The sequence below is a fragment of the Sceloporus undulatus genome, chromosome 2 (assembly GCF_019175285.1).
Source record: "Sceloporus undulatus isolate JIND9_A2432 ecotype Alabama chromosome 2, SceUnd_v1.1, whole genome shotgun sequence".
NCBI lineage: Eukaryota > Metazoa > Chordata > Lepidosauria > Squamata > Phrynosomatidae > Sceloporus > Sceloporus undulatus.
Genome location: NC_056523.1, coordinates 54,811,190 through 54,831,465, shown reverse-complemented (window position 1 = coordinate 54,831,465; position 20,276 = coordinate 54,811,190). Strand labels below are relative to the sequence as shown.

Genomic DNA, 20,276 nt, shown 5'->3' with positions numbered 1-20,276 from the left:
GTCTCCTTGTGCCCTGAGAAGACATACTATACATAAGATTTCGCAGTATATATCACTGAGAATATATCAGAGAACAGCGCTTTATAAATAAAGGTTAATAATAATAATAATAATTTTCCCACCAACTCCCAAATCCATTTTTCTCACAGAAATCTGAAATGGTACCCGATGCACACTTGCTTTTCTCAAGCATACATATTATCAAATATATGGTGCTGTTTTGAAAAGGTACACATACAAGCCCAGAAAGAATAATCAGTTATCAGCTTTAAACAGTTCATTACATCTTTGCTGTTAAATCCATTAATAAGTGTCTTTAGCTACTCAAGTGCCTGAAATTAATGATGTGGACAAGGCTATTTGCATCAGAAAACAGATTCTTCCTAGCACTACATTTGAGATGGAAAGAAAATGGACAGAAAGTTTTGTTTCATTTGTTACTTACAACATGTTCTTGCATACTCAGTAGGAGGTAGGCCTTATTTATTGTCACAGTGGAACAGGTTTCCAGGTAAGTACTGGAGACTGTGGATGTATCTACACTGTAGAAATAATGCAGTTTCACAGCACTTTCAGTGCTGTGGCACCATTTTATGGGATCCTGGGATTTGTAGTTTTACAAGGTCTTTAGCCTTGTCTGCAAAAGCATGCTGGTGCCTTACAAAACTATAAATCCCATGATTCTGTGGGATGGCGCCCGTGCCATGGCAGTTAAAGTGGTGTCAGATTGCCTTATTTCTGTAGTGTGATGCACCATTTCATAAAGAAAATGTAAAAGATTTCCTCAGGCTGGATCCCATTGAAAAGAACTAGTTAGGAGAAGGTTTGCATCAATTTTGTGACAAATCAGAGAAAGGCAATGAAAAGAGATCTCCCTTAAAATCAGGTGGAGGGGGGCAATCTGATCTCATGGCTGCCCTTAGACCTCTCTTAAGAGGAAGCAGTGACCAAGCTGGGATTAGCTGCTTGCTTCATGTATCTTCACCATGGAGATGGGCAGACTGAAGACATGGAATATGATTTTTACTATAACCTCAAGATTCACAAACCATAGCCTGCTATAATAACAATGCAAATAGTATTAAAGAATTCTGAATTCAGGGGTTTGTTCTGATTACCAGAACTGAACTAAATTCACAATCCCTAGAACTCCGCCTTGTTTCACCATCCTTTTTTCATTTCAAATATAATTTGGGTCAGGAAATTTATTAAATAATAGGGCATATGAAATCTTTGCCAGTTCACTTATGTGTAGATCCAGACCTATACAATGATGATGATTGGTAATCATAATCATCTTGTCTTTCCTCCAATGAGCTTAAACTGGTGTTCATGGCCCTCTTCCTCCTCACCTTATTATCACAACACACTTGGGAGGCAGATGTGCAACTGAAGGAAGCAATATACACAAGGTCACCTAGGCTGCATCTGCACTGCAGATATAATCCAGTTTGGCACCACTTAAACTGCCGTGGCTAAGTGCTATGGAATTCTGGAACTTGTAGTTTTGTGAGATATTTAGCTTTCTCTATCAGAGAGTACTGGTACCACAACAAACTACAATTTACAAAAGTCTGTAGCCTTAAGCCATGGCCATTTAAGTGATATCAAACTGGATTATTTCTGCAGTACAGATGACTGCAGGTGCATTTACACAATTTTAAATGTTATAGCTCCATCCCATGGAATCCTGGGATCTATAGGTTTTACAAGGTCTTTAGCCTTCTCTACCAAAGTGCCTCACAGGATTCTGTAAAATGGAGCCATGGCAGTTAAAATGGTGTCAGTGCATTATTTCTATAGTTTAGATGCACCCATAATGGCTAGGAGAGCAGTCATCCCACAGTTCAAGTCCCAATTCAAGGCTCTACCCACTATATCATATTGTTTCCCTACTTTTTGCTTTTTCCAGATCCATAGAGCACTTGAGCTAAGATTAAAGGTGCGACATAGGACATAACTACATGAGACCCCTTCTTGCAGGGTTTTAAAAAAATGAAAATGCCTATTTCAGAGCAGCCATTATTGCATGTCTTGTCAATCGCACAACCTGGGCTGCTTCTGCCATCACACGCTTCTTCTACACTCCTCCTCCTTAACCCTGCCTCCCTACCCTATATTCTACCCTGCCTGCCTTTCAGGGTTTTACAATTTTAATATTACTTTCACTGTTTCACACAATTCTGGAGTTCTGCTAATGCAAGTTAAGTTTTTTAAAAAGAAAAGAAATAGACAATCTTTCAGATCTATCTGATGGATGCAAGTTTAAGAAAAATAGGGGGAAATCTTGTGTTTCTCCCCTTAATGCTGAGAGCCGCTTTTGGTGCTCTCCCTCACTAGAGGAGCTGAAGCCACAGCCTCCCTTTTCTGTTCTGTCGTGGAATACATGGGTGGCAGAAGTTGAAGTACAAGATGTCTGGAGAGCCTAAGGACTGAAGCGCAGTTTAGACACAGCTTCTGGCCTCTTAGGATGCATGTGTCATTTAAACAGCATACCTCCAAAGTGGCCCGAAGCAGCTTTATTTTGGCCTGTCTGTTCAGGCCCAAAGCTAGAAATAGAAACGGCATTGAACTTTGGTTGTGTCTGCTCTTGGCTCATTCTAGAGCAAGCAAACCATGTAAGCATCTTTGGTTGTGCTTTGAGTTCGTGTCTTTCTTTTTGGTGGCAAGATGGCAAAAGCGATTAATGAAGAAGAATAGACAAGCTAGGAGAAGCTGCAGCAGTCTGCTTTTGCCCAAGTCTTCAGGAAAAGCACAATGCTGGCCCTTCTTCTTCTCTTCCCCCTGGTGAATTAATTGAGTGGAAACTGCTTTTGCACTTTTAACTCCTTTTGCACCAATACAAATAAGCTGGTGACAAAAGGGTGAGAGGAGGAGAGAGAAACTGGGACATTTTAAAAGAAGCTGAAAAAGTGAGATGTCAGTGGATTAATCAAAATTGACCCTGCCAAATTGGGACAGTTATCCCAATTATCCCCCTCGTTGGGTATCTGGGCAGCACTTTAGGAATCTAGGAAATGGTGTGTGTGTGTAAAAACACAATCTGACAATTGCAATTGCACTCACTAGTTGCTCTTTTCTTCAGCTTGATGATCACTGTGCTAGTCTCAGACAATGACAAGTTTTTAACCCAGAAAGGGGCCTCTCTTTTACTACTATTCAAGCGAATCAGGGAAATGTGGTTTCCTCTAGTTGGTTGCAGTCTGTGGCATTATGTCTAAAATGCATTATATTGGCACTTAATCTTGCATATTGCCAAGGCAGACCCACAATACAGCAAAGATGCCACAATAGAAATAATTTTCAAAAATGTGATGGTCAGCAGCAACACTTTGTGGTAATATATCTCAGTGCAGACAACATCAAGGAAGAGCAACAGTTCCAAGGAAAATGAAAGTTGTAACTGTTAACATATGTAGCCAGTATGGTGTAGTGGTCTGAGTGTTGTACTAGCACTCCAGGAGACCAGGGTTCAAATCCTTGCTGAGCCATGCAAACCCACTGGATGACCTTCGGCAAGTCACACTCTCTCAGCCTCAGAGGAAGCCAAGAGCTAACCCATTCTGAACACCTCACGATAGATTCACCTGAGAGTCACCGTAAATTGGAAATGACCTGAAGGCACACAATAACAGCTATTAACATGCTGCATACACAGAGGCTAATAACTTTAAAAGAATATACAGTAGGTACTGTATCTGCCCAGAGTGGCTTCAAATGCAATGAATGAGAAATGCAAGGTAGTCTGGAAGACACTGCATGGAGAGAAAATTAAGTTATTAGATGGAATAGTGGGACGATTTTGCATCCTAAAAACTAAACTAAGGAACAACTCACAGTGATGTATCTGGGATAAAGAGAATGCAGTGTAGATTCCCATTGCTGGATACTGACTAGAAGTACTTGACTGAAGGTGACATGTGGACAGTTGTTGGTAATGAGCATCAGATAAGACTACATTTAAGTATAGATCTGCCTACCTCTGCACTTTCAACTTCATTCAGAAAAAGTGCACTCAGGGGGTTATTCCTCGAATTTAGTATTCCCATTACTCATTCGGCTTCAGTCTCATGGTCCTGTGCACTAGAAGGTGGCCTTAAAGTTTCTCTTTGTTCATGGCCCTAGTGGTCACCAGACTGCCTGTTGCCTCATAGGTGCACCACAGAAGTCTTTACATTTGGGAAATGGTATGTAACTGGTTTTGATCTTCCACTATCTCTAATCCTCAGAATATTTTGCAGATATTCACACAGGAAAGGCAACATAATGTTGCCCATTGACAGAAAACTCTGGTTATCCCAATTCAAATTCCAACAAGGAGAGCTTTGACAATACCTCTCACAGTGAGATTATGCTGTACACAATCTTTGGTTCTGTTCTATTTCCTACTTTTGGGTTCCAGTTGCCTATGTTTAACAAGAAGTCCTGTTGTGGTGTGTGACCAGTTTCCTCCTGGCCTCCAGCACAGAATCTTTCCATTTCTTCTTCTTCTATCTCTTTAGTTGGAGCATGAACTTTGATTATGGTTTTACTGGTGGGTTTTTCCTGAAGTTTTTTTTATATATGATTCACCAGATTTTGCAATATATCCTTAGACTGCTTTTGCTATCTCTCTCCTCATTATTAATGCCACCCAATTTCTTCTTAGATTGTCATTTCCAGCATAAAACACTGTAATTATGACTCAAAACGTTCCATTTGTATCCACTTTAGTTTGCTTGCCCCATGTACTGCAATGTTTATGTTCCATTTCTTATTTTACCATGTCTAGCTTTCTGTGATTCATTCTTCTCACATTCCATGTTCCTAAAATATGTCTATGGCAGCTTTCCTTTTGCTTCTGAGCATGTCAACAGCTGATCAGCTTTCAACAGCTTTCAGCCTGAGTCCATTTGCATCATTAGCCACAGTGCTACTCGTGTCTTCTCCTATACCCCAGTAACTCTTTGAGTGCCTTCCAACTTGGGAGTGTCATCTTGTAGCACTATCTCTTGATTCATTTTGGATTGTCTAATCACAGGTTTTTCATAGTAAAAGATCTTCAAAAGGAGGCTTACCATGCCTTCTTCTGCATAATGCAAGTGTTAGCTATGGTGCTGCTGCTGCTGTATCTGAAAGATCCTCGGCCAGTCTCTCTCATAATTTCTCTCTCTCTCTCTCTCTCTCTCTCTCTCATTCTCTCTCTCTCCCTCTCTTGAACACACACACACACACACACACAGATGCTGCCCAGTAGCTCTTTGGCACATTTTTAGTTTGGCTCCTCAGCAAAAGCCTGTCTGACATGGGAGGAAAATCTGAGCCAATATCTCATTCTCATAATGGCAGAGCCAGTCTAGTTCACACAAGCAAGTGGCTGAGTAATGAACTGGTATGACTGAAGCAGCCAACGTTGAGGCTTCTCATCCCCAGAAAATATTTTTTCCACTTCGAAGTAATCTTATTTAGTCTAGTCTGTATAAACCTTATATTATAAGCAGTATGATTATTCTGACAGGAATTATGGGAACTCTGACATAGATCACAACTCAGCAGTACTACCCATCTGAAATATAAGGGCACAAGATGTGCTGATATGATTTTTACATCCCACATTCAAAGACATTTTAAATGACACGTATTGGGGAGCAACCAGCCACTTACTGACCAGCAGGCAGACAATTTCTACAGCATCAATTTTTCTGCCCACGAGTGTATTAAAATTATTTGAAGCTTGATAAGAATATATTTGTGAAACACATTCTTGATAATACACCACACTTACCTCATCCACCCAAAAAGCAGAACTCATTACAGTGAGGAAACACATCAAGCTATTACAGATCCAAACATGCTTTATATACATGTGGGGAGAAGAGTGCAATAGTGTGAGAACTATGACAATTCCATAATATTCTACAGGAAGCAGAGGATAACTCCCTCTTGTACTCAGCTGCTAGGAGCAACACATTGTGCCCTACTAGCCTTTGTGGCAAACACACTTTGGGCAGGGCCAAGTTCACCTACAGATGCAGCTGGGCTTAGGAAGCTGGGGGTGTTTAGCTTGGAGAAGAGAACACTGGCTGGTGATATTATAGAGCTATCTTTAAATATCTGAAGGAGTGCCATGAAGAAGATGAAGGAAGCTTATTTTCTGCTGTTCCAGAGGCTAAAATGCAAACCAATAAATTCAAATTACAAGGAACAAGATCCCACATAAACATTAGAACTTTTTTTTTTTTTTTGAAAAATGTAAGAGCTGTTTGACAAGTGGAATGGACTGTCACACAGGGTAGTGGAATCTCCATCTTTGGAGGTCTTTAAACAGAGTTTGGATGAGCAACATTAAGGGGCACCCTAGTTATGTATTCCTGTGTGGCAGGGAGTTTGTGGTCCCTTCCCATTCTAAGATTCTACTGTTGATGCACTGACACCTCTCGCAACACTTGCATTTAACTTCCCAGCTCTCACTTCTGCTTTCTTCAGATGCTGTCTGCTGAATGGAATGGCTTTCTGCCCTCTGCACATCCTTTGAATGGTCACAGAAGACTGCAATGTGTATTGTGGGGTGCAAAATGCCTAGCAAAGGGATTCTAGGGCATTGCATTCACCTTCATCAACTGAGCACTTCCTAAAAGCCAGAGAACACTTTCCTGTAACACTTGACCACAGTGAAAACTGGTATTGCTGGGCAATTTGCCTTTTGGTGAAGCTTGGCCTCTTCTATGAGCCCTAGGGATTCCTTAAAATTTTCTGAGGAACCCCATACACTACTTTTTGTTGTGTAATATACAAACAACATCCTAAATCCAATGTAAAACTTATGCTGTAGCCATAGAGCAAAGGATCTACTCCATAAACTCTCTCTTTACCTCCCAACTGCTGGAAATCCACCCCTAGAGGATTTCCCATTATTATTATTATTATTATTATTATTATTATTATTATTATTATTATTGGTCTACAAGAAGCTCTTCTCCTGCTTCTGCTGTATTTCATTGTTCTACCACCGTTGAAGTTCCATCAGTTTAAACCCATAAAATCCAAAGAAGTTCAAATTAGTGAATGCCAAAGATTTTGAAATTTGGCTTCACTTTCATTATTTTTTTACACACTAGGGCCTATTACAGACTGCCAAAATAAAGCTGCTTCAGGTCTCTTTGGAAGTATGCTGTTTAAATGATGCCTGGGTCCTAAGAGTCCGGAGGTTGCGCCAAAGCCACACTCCATTCCTAAGCACTGGAGTGCGGCTTTGGTGCAGCTTCTGGATTCTTAGGACCCATGCATCATTTAAACAGCATACCTCCAAAGGGACCCGAAGCAGCTTTATTTTGGCAGTCTGTAACAGGCCTAGGTTTCTGTTTTCTTATCAATTTTTAATGAAATACCAGTATTTGCTCCTCCGGAACACACAACAAAACACCAAGCTTATTCACAGAGTTTTCCAAGATAAATTCCCCTGGCCCTTTTCTATGGATAAATATGAAGAGCAGCCCAATATCCATGTTAGAATGACTGAAAACACAGTGCTTAAATCAAGACATGGTTTCCACTTTCAACATGTTTAGAAGAGGGCTAGCCTACTCTTCTACTATCCCAATTTGGCCTCAACAGAACCAATGAATCTTGTGTCATCCTACATTTTCAGCTTTTTAAAGTGTCACAGTTTTTCTTTCCTCCTCCCTTTCCCTTCAGTTTACTTCAGTTCACGCAAACGGAGTTGAACATGTACTCAATGGGTGGAGAAGTTCCCATTAGGCTCAGAAAAAAGCAAACTGCTTCAGCCTCTCCTAGGTTGTCCGTTCTTCCTTATTAATACCTTTTGCCATCTTGATCACATTCTGGTGTTGCTTCGCCACGTGTGTCCCAGTTTTTATCTCTAAAATGTTGGAGGGTATGGGTTAGGTAGAAATATAGGTGAGATAACACCAGAGGAATAGCAAGCATAGCACCATCAGACATTACATAGCAACTTTCAAAATATGCTCCACTATTGCTTCTCTATTGACCACAAAACAATCTACAGACAATAATGCAGATCAGTTTCATTTGTTTGCAACTGAAGCGGCATAAAAGAATTTGAAACTGCAATAAAACAGCATCCTCTAGTGGATACTCACGTGCTACAATTTGAATGTTGCTTTCAAGGATGTCTTAAGCAGTACAATCCCCGACGTTTAGAAATCCTCTTAACCCACATATAGTCCTAGTTTGAACAGATACTGGTCAGCCCTCCCTTTGCCCCCTTATGAAATATCTTACAGAGTCATTCTTTGAACTCTCATTCGCCAAAGTACCGTTTTATTCAGGGAAAACACATGTAAAAACTGGGCATTCTCATCTATTTAGCAACAGCAGAGGGAAGAGTGGAGAATGTAAAGCATACTCAGAATGCAAGAAAAAGGGTGATTGCAAAGCAGAACCTCATTCTGCCTCATCATGAACATATTGGAACATTTTTGCAAAGCAGTCCTGGCTCTTTCCCAGAGGCATCATTCACACAGTGACCTTCTGAAGGACACAAGTTGCAATGACAGAACAAATTCTGTCATCCTTCAGCTCTCAGGAAAACTGATGCAGACTTGACAAAGGTAACAGAGAATTGGCCAAGCACCCCTACCTAGTAAAAGGGATACAGCAGCTTATACAGAATTCAAAGATATAGCCCTAGTATCTAGAGATCTTGTAGTACCTTTGAGACTTACTGAAAGAAATTGGCGAAAGTTCATGCTGCCAACTTCTTTCTTTCAGTTAGTCGCAAAGGTGCTACAAGATCTCTCTACATACTGAGCCTATAGAGTTGTGCTATTTTCTCTATGAAGCAGCTAAAAGACTAAAGGAGGGGTTACACACTTAAAGAGCTGTCTTAGGCATCCTTAAATCAGAAGCTGGGTCTTATGTGCAGAAACTGCCAGGAAGGGACTGACAAAATCACCTATTCTTTCCTAAAGAAAACCATAGGAAATCCCTCTCTCTCACAAAGACAAACAAAACTATCCAGGATTACAGCCTTCATTATGTTTCAAACCACACTGAAGATTTCCAGCAATTACACCTTGGCACTTAAGTCCTGTAACTGCCCCACCCCACTTTACTGTATTCTTCAGTTAAAAAACAAACAGTAGGATTAATGGATCTACTTCAGTTGTGTACAAGCTAAGATTGTTTTTCTTAAAATTGTTTCTGAAGTTTTTTCCCCTTCAAACCACAAAGCCTACCAGTTTTAATTGTGGTTCCTCTCACAAGAGAAGACCTGGTGATGCGTCATGCTGTATCCTGCAGTTATATAAGTCAAGGACCACAGTTGTCATAAAATGGGTTTTGTTCCCAAACGATGCAATGGATAGAATCTTCCTTTGTACAAACCACTTTGCTTACTGCTAACTTAACACTACCATGTTCATTTTCTTGTTTTGCTTTGACCCCTCAGCTCTTAAAAAAATGAGTGTTATTCACTTGATGTTTAAAGAATGTGTGTTAACAGTATCACACAAGACTTTGATATTAACCTTTCTCCACTTATAGCCATACTTCTCCACTCCAGTATCTATAACTCATGAGTACTTCAGAGATTTGTCATATGCTGCAGTAGTTTATTTGACCAGTCTCTTCCATTTTGTTGCTTTTATGTTTTCTTAGTGCATGACCATTCTACTGTGCACTACTTGAACTGCGTGGCTCACCTGCCAAGAGCTGTGCTGCTCGGTTTTCTCAGAAGTAACTGCCAGGATACTTTTAATTCCTGCATATCCCTTATCCAGGTATAAATCTTTAGATTTTAAAAGTCTGGCAGGCAGATATAGCCCTTTTTAACAGAATCCCTGCCAAGGGAGGGGAGCAGGGGAGAGACACCAGGGCCAGTATGATTTTAATAAAGGGAGAATTTGCTTACAGACTTCCTGTTACACCAAATATTTTTATTTGGTCCTATAGCGCATACACAAATGCTTTTACAGCCACTGATATATCCTAAAAGAAGTTGAGTCTTTAAGGAATTTTTAGAAGGCATGAAATTCGTTAAAGACTTTTATGGCTACTTCTCCTGCTTGGTAGGTGTTGTCTCAAACACAAGCAAGAACCATTAAAGTCTCCAGAGATGTGCTGTCATGGCAGCCCCGTTAGGCTGCAAAAGCACAAATGTCCTTTAGAGATGGGAAAGGTATTTCTATGCAGACAATAAAGTGCAGAATGTGTAGCTGCTTTTCCAGAAAAATTGGTAGGAAAAAGTAATATAAATGTTTTATCAGATATAGTTTCTGCGTACTTTTCCATGAACAGGTAACTCAGTACTCATGTCTGCTAGATTAGAAAGCAACATGACAGTGCATAAGGACTTGCAAAAAGTATGGTGACCTCCAGGACTAATGCATTGAACAGTTCTTCTCAGGATAGTTTTTTTAAAGACAACCATGAAGATCCATCAAGAAAATGCCAGTCTTCCTCTGTGACATTGCTTGTATAAGGACTGTGTCTGTTCCATTTTGAGACATTATTTCTTCCCACAAAGTATTCTGAGCTGCTATTTCACTTGACAGATGGAGCATATTGTACCCTGTAGAAGTGAGGCAACAGTTTGAAGCCAACAGTCTGCACTTAAACACAAGACCCAGATTACTCGAAGGCTCTAATCTGTGGTGCCCTGGGAGAAGAATGAAGACATGGGTTTACAACAAATAATGGATAGGTATTGGGGAGGAGTGGGAAGGAAATCTCCCCCTAGTGAAGAGACAGACAAGTTGCAACAATTAAACTTTTGTCCCTCATGTATATATACACTGAAACCAAAAAGGCTTCAGCAATTCAGGGATATGATTGGGGTGAGTGGAAGAGGCGAAGAAACCCACCAAACTACATACGATTGAGTAGAATTGTTTCAAATAATAAGAACAAAAAAATTATTTTCTATAAAGGTTTTTTTGCACATTTTCCAGTGATTTATAAAACATCAACTGAATACTAACAAAGTTTGAACCAAAGGAATGTGCTTTGGGAAACATTAAAATAAAGTGTTCCAATTAAAGCAATGTGCCCATGTTACTGTGTTGCTGTTAATCTTTTTCATCTGATTTTTTTAAAATCCTAGGACACTCTTCACCCTCCCCTAGGGTCCACAGGACAACGTATTTAGAAGAGAAGTGCTCCCATGCTGCCAACTTCGCTCTGCTCCTTTACAAAGATTTCGAAGTACTGATAAATGATAGTGACAGCCAACAAGATTCCAGTGCCTGAGCCAATTGCCCCAAGGAAGTCTGCCAGCACAGAGAGGGCACCAATGCAGAGGCCACCAAACGCAGCAGCTGTAGGAATGTATCTGACAAGAGACACAATGAAGCAGGAAAATTTAGTTAGACCAAATGTTAAGGAAAAGTTATCAGAATCAACTACAAGCATAACCATCACAGAACATTCTTACCAGGACACTATCCAGAGCCAGTGGAAACAACCATTCCAGATACAAAGTCTAGATCAATGAAGAACCTGAAGCCCTGTGGCTAAATCTGGTCTCTTCTGGGGCTTCCAAGAGGGCTGCATACCCTTCCCTGTGACACCATTTGTTGATTTCCCAGCCTTTGTTGTGATTTTTCCCCACTCTAAGTTGCTGAAATTTTTAGTAAGCTTTAAACTAAACTAGGCTGGATAGTTTTGGTTTTACCTTTGTTGCCATGCCCACCACTGGGCATTGTAGTCACCAAGAACGTCTCTGAAGTTAAAATTGACCCTTGGGCTCAACAAGGTTACCTAATCTTTGCCTAGGACTAAGTAATTAAATCAGTGGCAGAATACTGGACAGGTTATGTGTGTTTTAAAGTCCCACCTGCTTGAGTGCTACATGATGCCCAAGACAGATATATTCTCTTTGAAGTATGCACAAAGATTGACTTAAGTGTAAATGGGGAATAATGCTGTCACACAAACACCATGCACATGCATCTTTTTATGCATATATGTGCTTAATGTTTGTATATCTCCCAATCCCATTTACATCATGTACAGAGTCTCACATTTAGATTTAAGCCAAAAGGTTGAGGTTATCATGCTACATGTTTTGCAATCTACCCTGGAAACCTTAATGGATGAAACATGAGAAAGAAATGCATCGAATAAACAGACAAATAAATCCCAAGGAAACAATGGCATATATATATTCTACAACACTTGGGCAGTTCAAATAAATATGCATTTATCTATGAATCACAGAATAGATATGACCACAGAATTTCTAGAAAAATCAGGAAACTGGTTCCGACTTCCTCTAGCTCAGGATTTACCTTTTTTTAAAGTTAGCAAACTACAAGGGCTAGAAACGTTTCCCTTGTAAAACTTAAACAGGCATTAGAAATCTGAAGGGAGTTTTTATAAACTGATCTCTTAATGGAATGCAAGAATCTAGTAGGGTACAAAATAATTTACTTCCAGTATAGCCCCTCCAGCAGTAACCATACATTTAGTATACACTGAGTAGTATAACGGATCTGCACAGACTTGTAACTCACCTGTTGAGTTCATGAACCATGGAGGTTTCTCTGTGACCCCGCATAACCATCTGTTGTTCCTTCAGTTGCTTAGCAACCTGAAATAGCCAAAGTAAGGGAGTACAGTCTTTTTTTAGATCAAATAATAAGACTAAATCTGCCTATAAACCAGAAATCTCAGCACTCCTCCATTTAAGAAATATTAAACAACACAATATCTATAAATAAATGATATACAGGGTGATTCAAAAAGAATGGTGAAAAGTAAAGATGTTCTTATTCAGTTCTGCACCATTCTTTTTGAATCAACCCAGAAAGATTGATGCAAGGCAAGTTTCTATATGCTGTCTATGGAAAAAACAGCCTCTTTTCAAGTTAGCTTAGAGTTCAAGATATTGAACTACTCCAGGATAGCAGGGAGAGGGAGTATTATAAAGTTAAGTGATATTTAACATCAACTTGTGAAAATTAAAGCAAAAAAGTCCCAGGTTCAATGTCCAGGTATGCAAACAAAGAATTCCTATCCTAGAGTGCTACTGCTAATCAGGGGAGCCTCCCACAACCTCATTCCCTCCAGATGTGCTGAACGACAATCTACAACCAGCCCGGTGTTCTAGGAATAACTTGAAGAGCCAGTCCAACACATCTGTCTTGGACCATAGGTTAAGGAGAAGGCTGGTCCAGACAATACTGTGCTAAATGGAACAATGTATGAAGATGTTTCCGGTGTTCTTTGTCAAATCTGAACCTTCCAGAGGTTTCTTTTCCCTTTATAGCAAAAAGCATGTTGGAGATAGAACTGCACCTCCTGCGAGGCAACAAAGCAGGGGAAACATTAGCCTGTTACAGACAGCCAAAATAAAGCTGCTTCGAGTCACAGTGGAGGTATGGTGTTTCAATGATGCATGCGTCCTAAGAGTCCAGAAGTCGCACCAAAGCCTAAGGACTGGAGAGTGGCTTTGGTGTGGCTTCCAGACTCTTAGGACGCATGCATCATTGAAACACCATATCTCCATTGTGACTCAAAGCAGCTTTATTTTGGCTGTCTGTAACAGGCCATTGTTTCTAAGGTGGAAGAACAAAGCATCCATAGGTGAGGGAATGTTTTTTACTTACATCTTTGGCAGAAGAGCCAGAGACTTCAATCCATGTTTTAGAGAAGAAAGCACAAGAGCCCAACATAAACACAATGTAAACGACTGCGTGGACAGGGTCTTCTAGTACCGAACTAAAAGATTCAGGAGGTGACAAGTAATAACACAGCCCACCCACGGGATACGAACGGGCAGGACCTCCAGATGAAGTATCCTGGAATGAAAGCAGACAGTTTTCAGGTACTAGATGGAACCATTTTAATAGCTATTATGCAGCTTATAAAGACAGTGGTCACTTCACTTAGGAAAATTCATTAGAGCTAATGCAACAGAACATGGCTCCTGTGGAACATGCCATGCAAATAATTTACAGAGACAGGGGTACAATTTCAGGAAATTTTGAAGCTAAGGGAGAAAATTGGCATTTTCTTTGGGAAAAATTGAAATTCTTAGAAAAAAACAGAAAAATTTGCAAGTTACTTGGTTACTTTAGGAATATAAAACATTTTGTATATAACTTCGGTTTGCACAAAATTACTATAAGCTATAAAAAGTACAGCTACTGCAAAATATACAATTAATAATTACTTTTCTTTTTCTTGTTACAAGTGGAGCTATGAGGTCATAAACTGTCAGCAACACATGAAATGAAAAACCTACAAAAATAAAAACCACAGAACCATCAATATTTATTTAAAAACTAAAATAATTATTTTGTCTCCTCTAGACTTTCCACATCATCAGGATGACTTAAAGCACTCATTTCCATAATAAGAACTGACAAAAGGAAACCAAGACCAGGAATGGCAATGAATTGAAACCATACACCTGCATGGAAGTCTTCCTGTTATATAGATTGTATAAATAGTTTTGGAAAAGTAAGTAAGTGAACAAAAAATCCATATATTTATTTCTCCCTGTGAGAGAAAAAAATTCCACAATCCATTTTTCAGGGAAAAAACACTGGCTTCCCTACAAATTTTTCCACTCTTTCCCCATGATCTCACATTTCTGCTTACAGCAAAACTGTATGCATATCCACTCAGAATATGCCCCACTGAATTCTATGAAATTTATTCAGTGCCATATTGTACACCAGCCTCAGCCTTCTCATATCCATACACCTCTGCAGGTATATTTTCATTGTTGCAAAATATATGGTAAAGCACATCATAAGTTGATACTCACCGACCAAGTACCTAGCAGACTAACCAACAGGTTGCCACTGAAACGAGCAGAGAGCATCTGTGATATAACATACAAGTTGGACACCAGCGCAGATTGGAGAATGATGGGAATGTTGGAGGTGTAGAAGAGTTTGATGGGATAAGTATTGTACTGGCCACGGTAGCGGGCAGATTTTATAGGGAGGTCCACTCTGAAACCCTGCAGATCACAAAAATGAGAGTTAAATACAATCCAGCATACAATCCACATACAAATTCTTAAAGAGAGTTTTAAAAATATTATCAATATTTTCAATTAAGCAAAAAATAACATTTCATGGATGCTTAGGAGGATATTAATACTAACATAGATTAAGAACACTTGTTAAGGTCTGTATTTCAGATGGGAGGCTCAGTTTTTATGCCAGTTATGTGAGCGTGGCTTTCCACAACTGTACATGGAATAGCCATTGTTTCCAAGGAACTTACTATCTAAAATCAATGTCAAAGCAAAAACAAACAAATAAAACACAACAAAACAAAACAAAAAACAGCTGGGGAAATGTTAGCTGGATGGCAGTTAGGAAAGATTATGAGGGTAAGTCAAAGGTCATATAGAACTTGTGTCTGAAGGAAGAGTAAGCAGGTATAATGGAAATTTATGGCATTTCAGCAATTAGGACAGATTGTGCTTTCAGAAAGGAAGTGTTGTATATAAGAGCCAAAAAGCGAGAGTGTCAGGAGGCGGCAGGGGAAGGGAACAGGAGACTTTCAGTAGGCTAAGGATCTGGAAGAAGCAAAGGCATAGCTATAATAAGAAATGTGACCCCCAAGATAAGGTGGGTTGAAACTGCAGGTAGCTTTTAAAGAAGGACAAGGGGCAACAGAGGATTTCTGTTTGCCCAGCATGACTGCCTCTTCCTCTGCTCTTCCTGAAAATGAACATTTCATTTTACCAATAGTATCCATTCTGTTGAAAGGAAACCAATTTGAAATAATACACTGAGTGTGGAAGGGACTGGGAAACAAATGCAGCAATCTGAGGAAGGAAGTCATATGGTCAGAACAACAAAAAGATCAAACTATTTGGCCACAGAGTTTGGGACAGAAATGAGTCAAGGTGTGAAGAAAGGAACACCAGAGGGGGAAAAGCTGTGGTAAGAGATGATCAGAACATGACTTCTATTTTACTGCCTGGTTTTAAACACCATTCTATGATTCTGCTTACCTGGAAGTAAATGACAACAGCAAAGACAAATATGGTGGCAATGAGGTTCATGAGATTGGGGAGGTTCTGACGATAAAAGGCTTCCCTGAGAGCTCTGACTTTATCTGTGCGAGTAGCCAGCAGATGGAACAGGGCAATGATGGCTCCTTCAAATTCCATGCCTTAAATGAGCAAGTGTAAATGAGATGGTCAGTTCCAAATAACTTGATACTTCACTTCACTTATTATTTGCTTTTTAAAATTGGTCATGTAAAAAAGCTTGCTTAGGAGGCATATCTTGTACCTCAGATGCTCCCAATGACACACGCAACGATCAGTCAGAAGCAATTTTCATGGTTTTAGAAACAGTTTTCCATCCGCATCAACAGTAGTTGATACATTGCATCTTGTTAACAAATGTGCATTGCAAAGCAGGAGCCGTATCTGCACATATCACTGGGAATCCCCCACTGCAAGCTAGCTCTTTTGCTGAAGTTTAAGGAGATACTAAATGGATTCTTATAACAAGGAACAGATATGAAAGAGCAAACTGACAACCCCAGCATTACATCATCACCTATTTTGAGCTAGTTTCTTATGTACTTATATGTCAATTTAAGCCACATAAATTTAATAATGCATTAAGCATCACCACAATGTAAGACTTGAAATTGGCTGGTATTTCCATAGAAGAAATCACTCTAAACTTTGGATTTACAACAGACAAGTATATTCTATGCTTAATTTTGCATATAAAAGGCAAACGTCAGATGAATGGTCCCTGGGCTTAATGAAAGTTCAGTAATGCTAACAGGACACAGATGAGAAATACGCATTACTTTCTCCAGATATCAAAGTTTTACATCATGTACAAATTAAATGGGACCTACAACAAAGGATCCATTCCCAGATACTGACCTACAAAGTATTACAAGCTATTAAAGACTCAAGCAAATCTGGTCTGTAACCCCATCCACCCCCACTTCCACTGACACTTGACATATCATGACTCCTGGGAAGAGTCACATGTTCAGTCCTCCACTGGGCTCTGTTGATATGTGGATTTTAAAATTACGCTTCAGCATACCAATTTCTCTCTCACTTCTTAGTTTTAGTTTAAATTCTATTTCCACAGGGGTAAGGAGTTCATTATTAGAGGGACTGATATATGTCCACCCAAGAAATACACATATATGATACCTCGCCCAGTGTTCACTGTAGTTGGACTGAAAGCCTTCCATACAATAGTCTCACAGATGTTAGTGGCAATGAAGAGGGAAATTCCAGAACCAAGACCATATCCCTTTTGGAGAAGTTCATCCAGGAGAAGAACTATCAACCCAGCAACAAAAAGCTGCAAGAACAAATCAGAATGATTAATTTTGGCATAATCACAACCAAAGATCGCATGCCTATTAATTCATATCAATGCAGTCCCTTTTAGTGAGATATTTGCGTGGCAATTTTTCTCAAGCAAAGGTTTGACCTGAGGAATCTTAATACTACCGTTTACAGTTGTCCCTCCGATTCTGCAGACTTATGGCGGTGTGTAACGCGCCAAAGATAATGATAAATTTTCAAAACAGATACTGTAACAACCAACACCTATAATGGCATTGTCACTGCTTGTCAACATGGCTATTCCAGTAACAGCATAACTAAAAACATCCTGCTGGTGCTGCAAAGCCAGTGCAAGGGAACTTTCTTCCCTTTTCACTCAGTGGTGCATGAAAACTATCTGGTTTCACAGTCCCCTGAATCAAGGCTGTGGTGGGATAGGGAGATTTGACAGAAGCAGTTCTGCCAGCACATGTTACTTTAAATTGGGGCATTTTGTCAGGCCCCCTGTCCATTCAGTTCTCCTTTGGCAATCCTGTGCCAATATAGCCCAGGAGCCAATCTGAAGCAGGGCAGAACAGTGTTAAATCATCCTCTGTTCGCACCTTACACCTAAAGTTGTTACAGATTCAGTTCCTGGCTGCCATGCCAACAGCTATTACAAGCTGATCTTCATGAATATATTGAAGCATCTAGAAGTGGTCTAGGTAACACAGGTTTACAATATACAGAGATATGTGTCCACCACAGGGAATGTTTTGTTCAATAACAAAACCAGATGCCTGGCAAAAGCATTCCATATTCAATTAAATTCTTGCTGAGTTAGTTGAGGATAAAGCTGTTTGTAAGAGAACTCTTGTTTATATCTATTAAAATGCAAGTGTCTTTACAGACCTGACTGCACTTTATAGATTACTATAAATCCTGAAGTGCAACCTGATAAATTGTACAATATAAAAAAAGTTACCTGAATGGTGATTAGCAGACAGATTCCTGCTCCCATCTCTGAAGGGTCTCCATACATCCCAGTCATTACATACACAATAGACTGACCAATGGTGATGATCATGCCAAACACTGGGGAATGAAGTCAGAAGGGGGGAAAGCTAAATTAAACTTGTTACCGATTCCACTGTCAGCATCTCCACAGGTATTAGCCAATTTGGAATTTAAGCTCTTTAACACTGCCTGCTACTTACATTTCTGTGCGCCATTGAAGAGAGCTCTGTCTTTTGGCGTATCCCCAACTTCAATTATTTTGGCACCAGCCAGCAACTGCATGATGAGGCCAGAAGTGACAATGGGAGAAATGCCCAGCTCCATCAATGTGCCTGTTGGAAGTGGAAATCAGAGTGACACACCAGACAGGAAGAGAGAGAAGAGATTAAAAAAAAAAAAGGTGGGGGGGGGGGGGGGGGGAACAGCTTTAATGCCAAACCCTCTCATAACTACTTAGATAACTCATGCCTTTGGCACTCTCTAGTCAATCAGAAGGAGGGGGAAGCATTCAGATGTGCAGTTAAAAGTCTATTCTTTGCCATTTTCCAAATGATACATCACTTTGTGTCTTTATACCATGGGCACTTCACTGGTGGCCGTCCTAGCAATGCAAGCTGAAAGCTGCATGGGAAGGTAAGCCTCACTGCCCTATTTTTGAAATGTAATCTTTTCCAGTTTAGTAGCACAGTAAAGCAAAGCACTATTTAGGAAACAGGGCTAAATACACCTAGCCAACAAACAGATATTGCTTCAAGTCAAACATTAATAACAATGTATGTGAACAACTCTGGATACTTGAGATATACACTAAGGGGCTGTACAGACAGCCCAAAAGGAGCGGCTTTGTGCTGCCCCTGGATGCGCGGGCTTGGGAACGCAGCAACCGGATGCCATGCCCCCAACCCACTGGAAAAAGAAGCTCCGAAAAAGAACTTCTTTTGCTGGCGCCACAGGAGCACCATAAGGGTTGCAAGGCGCCCTCATGGCACTCCCCATGCATGGTGTTGTTTGTGCATCATCATGGCATGCCCCGTGTAAACAGCAGTGCACCAATATGGCACCTGCAGCACGCGGTTGGGCTTGGGAGCAAATGCTCTGACCTACCGAGCCCTAATTTTTGCCCCAGGTTGGTGCAAATCTGTACTGGGCCTATCTTCCTAAGAACTTTCTACCGGGGCATGTTCAAGAAAATCATTTCAGAGAGGTTCCTCTATCCATCAGTCATTCCATTTTACTGGGTAAAGAAGAGAAGGAAAACAGAGCCATACTACTGGCTCTACTGAAAACACAGCAACTTTAAATCTAACTATCTCTCCACTTCTTAATCTAACAAGGACCAGTCAGAATTCTTATAGACCATTAGATCTAAGCACCAGTACTGAATTTGTTTTTTCCTGCTTCCTTTCTATTCTCTATCTTTTTTGTGATACGTCTTTTAATTCTAAGACTAAGGAAAGAGATTAGTTTACTATAATCTTGAGCCACTCTTTATCTTGAAATGCAAGGTAACGAAAATGCTTCTAATCACTGGCGTCACTAGGGGTGTGTGGCCTGAAACAAGTGACACCCTAAGGGCGGGTAACTCCACTGCTCCTCAAACACCAACCTTTTGGCAGAAATGGGCTGTGGCATTCATCTGTTTCCCTTTAAAATGCTTTAAAAGATGGCAGGAATGGGGTGAAGCTCAGTGGGGAAGAAAGGAGATGCCCCAGAATTTTTTAAAATTCAAATTTCAAAATCTAATTTTTCTAAAAAAATTATTTTTAAATTTTCTGTAAAAACATCACATTTTAACAAAATCTTCACTATACATATGCAAATACATATAGGTTGTGCATATGATCTTGTAATTTGAAGGTAGAAATTTAATTTTGCTAGTTGTTTATGTCACAACTATTAGCATTACACTCAGTGCTATATGGAAATTATGATTTACAAGTAACATCAGTGCAAAAAAGCATTGCTAAGGATTCTGTATGGTGTGAAGCGGTAGGAGGTCAATGGAAGGGTGACACCATGA

The 20,276-nt window shown here is 40.0% G+C and overlaps 1 protein-coding gene across 2 annotated transcripts in view; it reads right to left on the bottom strand.

Annotated features, from left to right (window-relative positions):
- Window positions 1-10,874: 10,874 nt before the first annotated feature.
- Window positions 10,875-20,276, bottom strand: part of SEC61A1 (SEC61 translocon subunit alpha 1) — a 52,827-nt gene continuing 43,425 nt past the window's right edge. For both annotated transcript variants that reach the window (XM_042454451.1, XM_042454450.1), the window contains 8 exons: window positions 18,457-18,588; window positions 18,225-18,334; window positions 17,120-17,273; window positions 15,941-16,101; window positions 14,735-14,932; window positions 13,569-13,760; window positions 12,474-12,550; window positions 10,875-11,290 (listed from right to left, as the gene is read on the bottom strand). In XM_042454451.1, coding sequence (XP_042310385.1) covers window positions 11,104-11,290; window positions 12,474-12,550; window positions 13,569-13,760; window positions 14,735-14,932; window positions 15,941-16,101; window positions 17,120-17,273; window positions 18,225-18,334; window positions 18,457-18,588 — 1,211 coding nt within the window. In that variant the 3' untranslated portion in view covers window positions 10,875-11,103. The remainder of the gene's footprint in view (window positions 11,291-12,473; window positions 12,551-13,568; window positions 13,761-14,734; window positions 14,933-15,940; window positions 16,102-17,119; window positions 17,274-18,224; window positions 18,335-18,456; window positions 18,589-20,276) is intronic.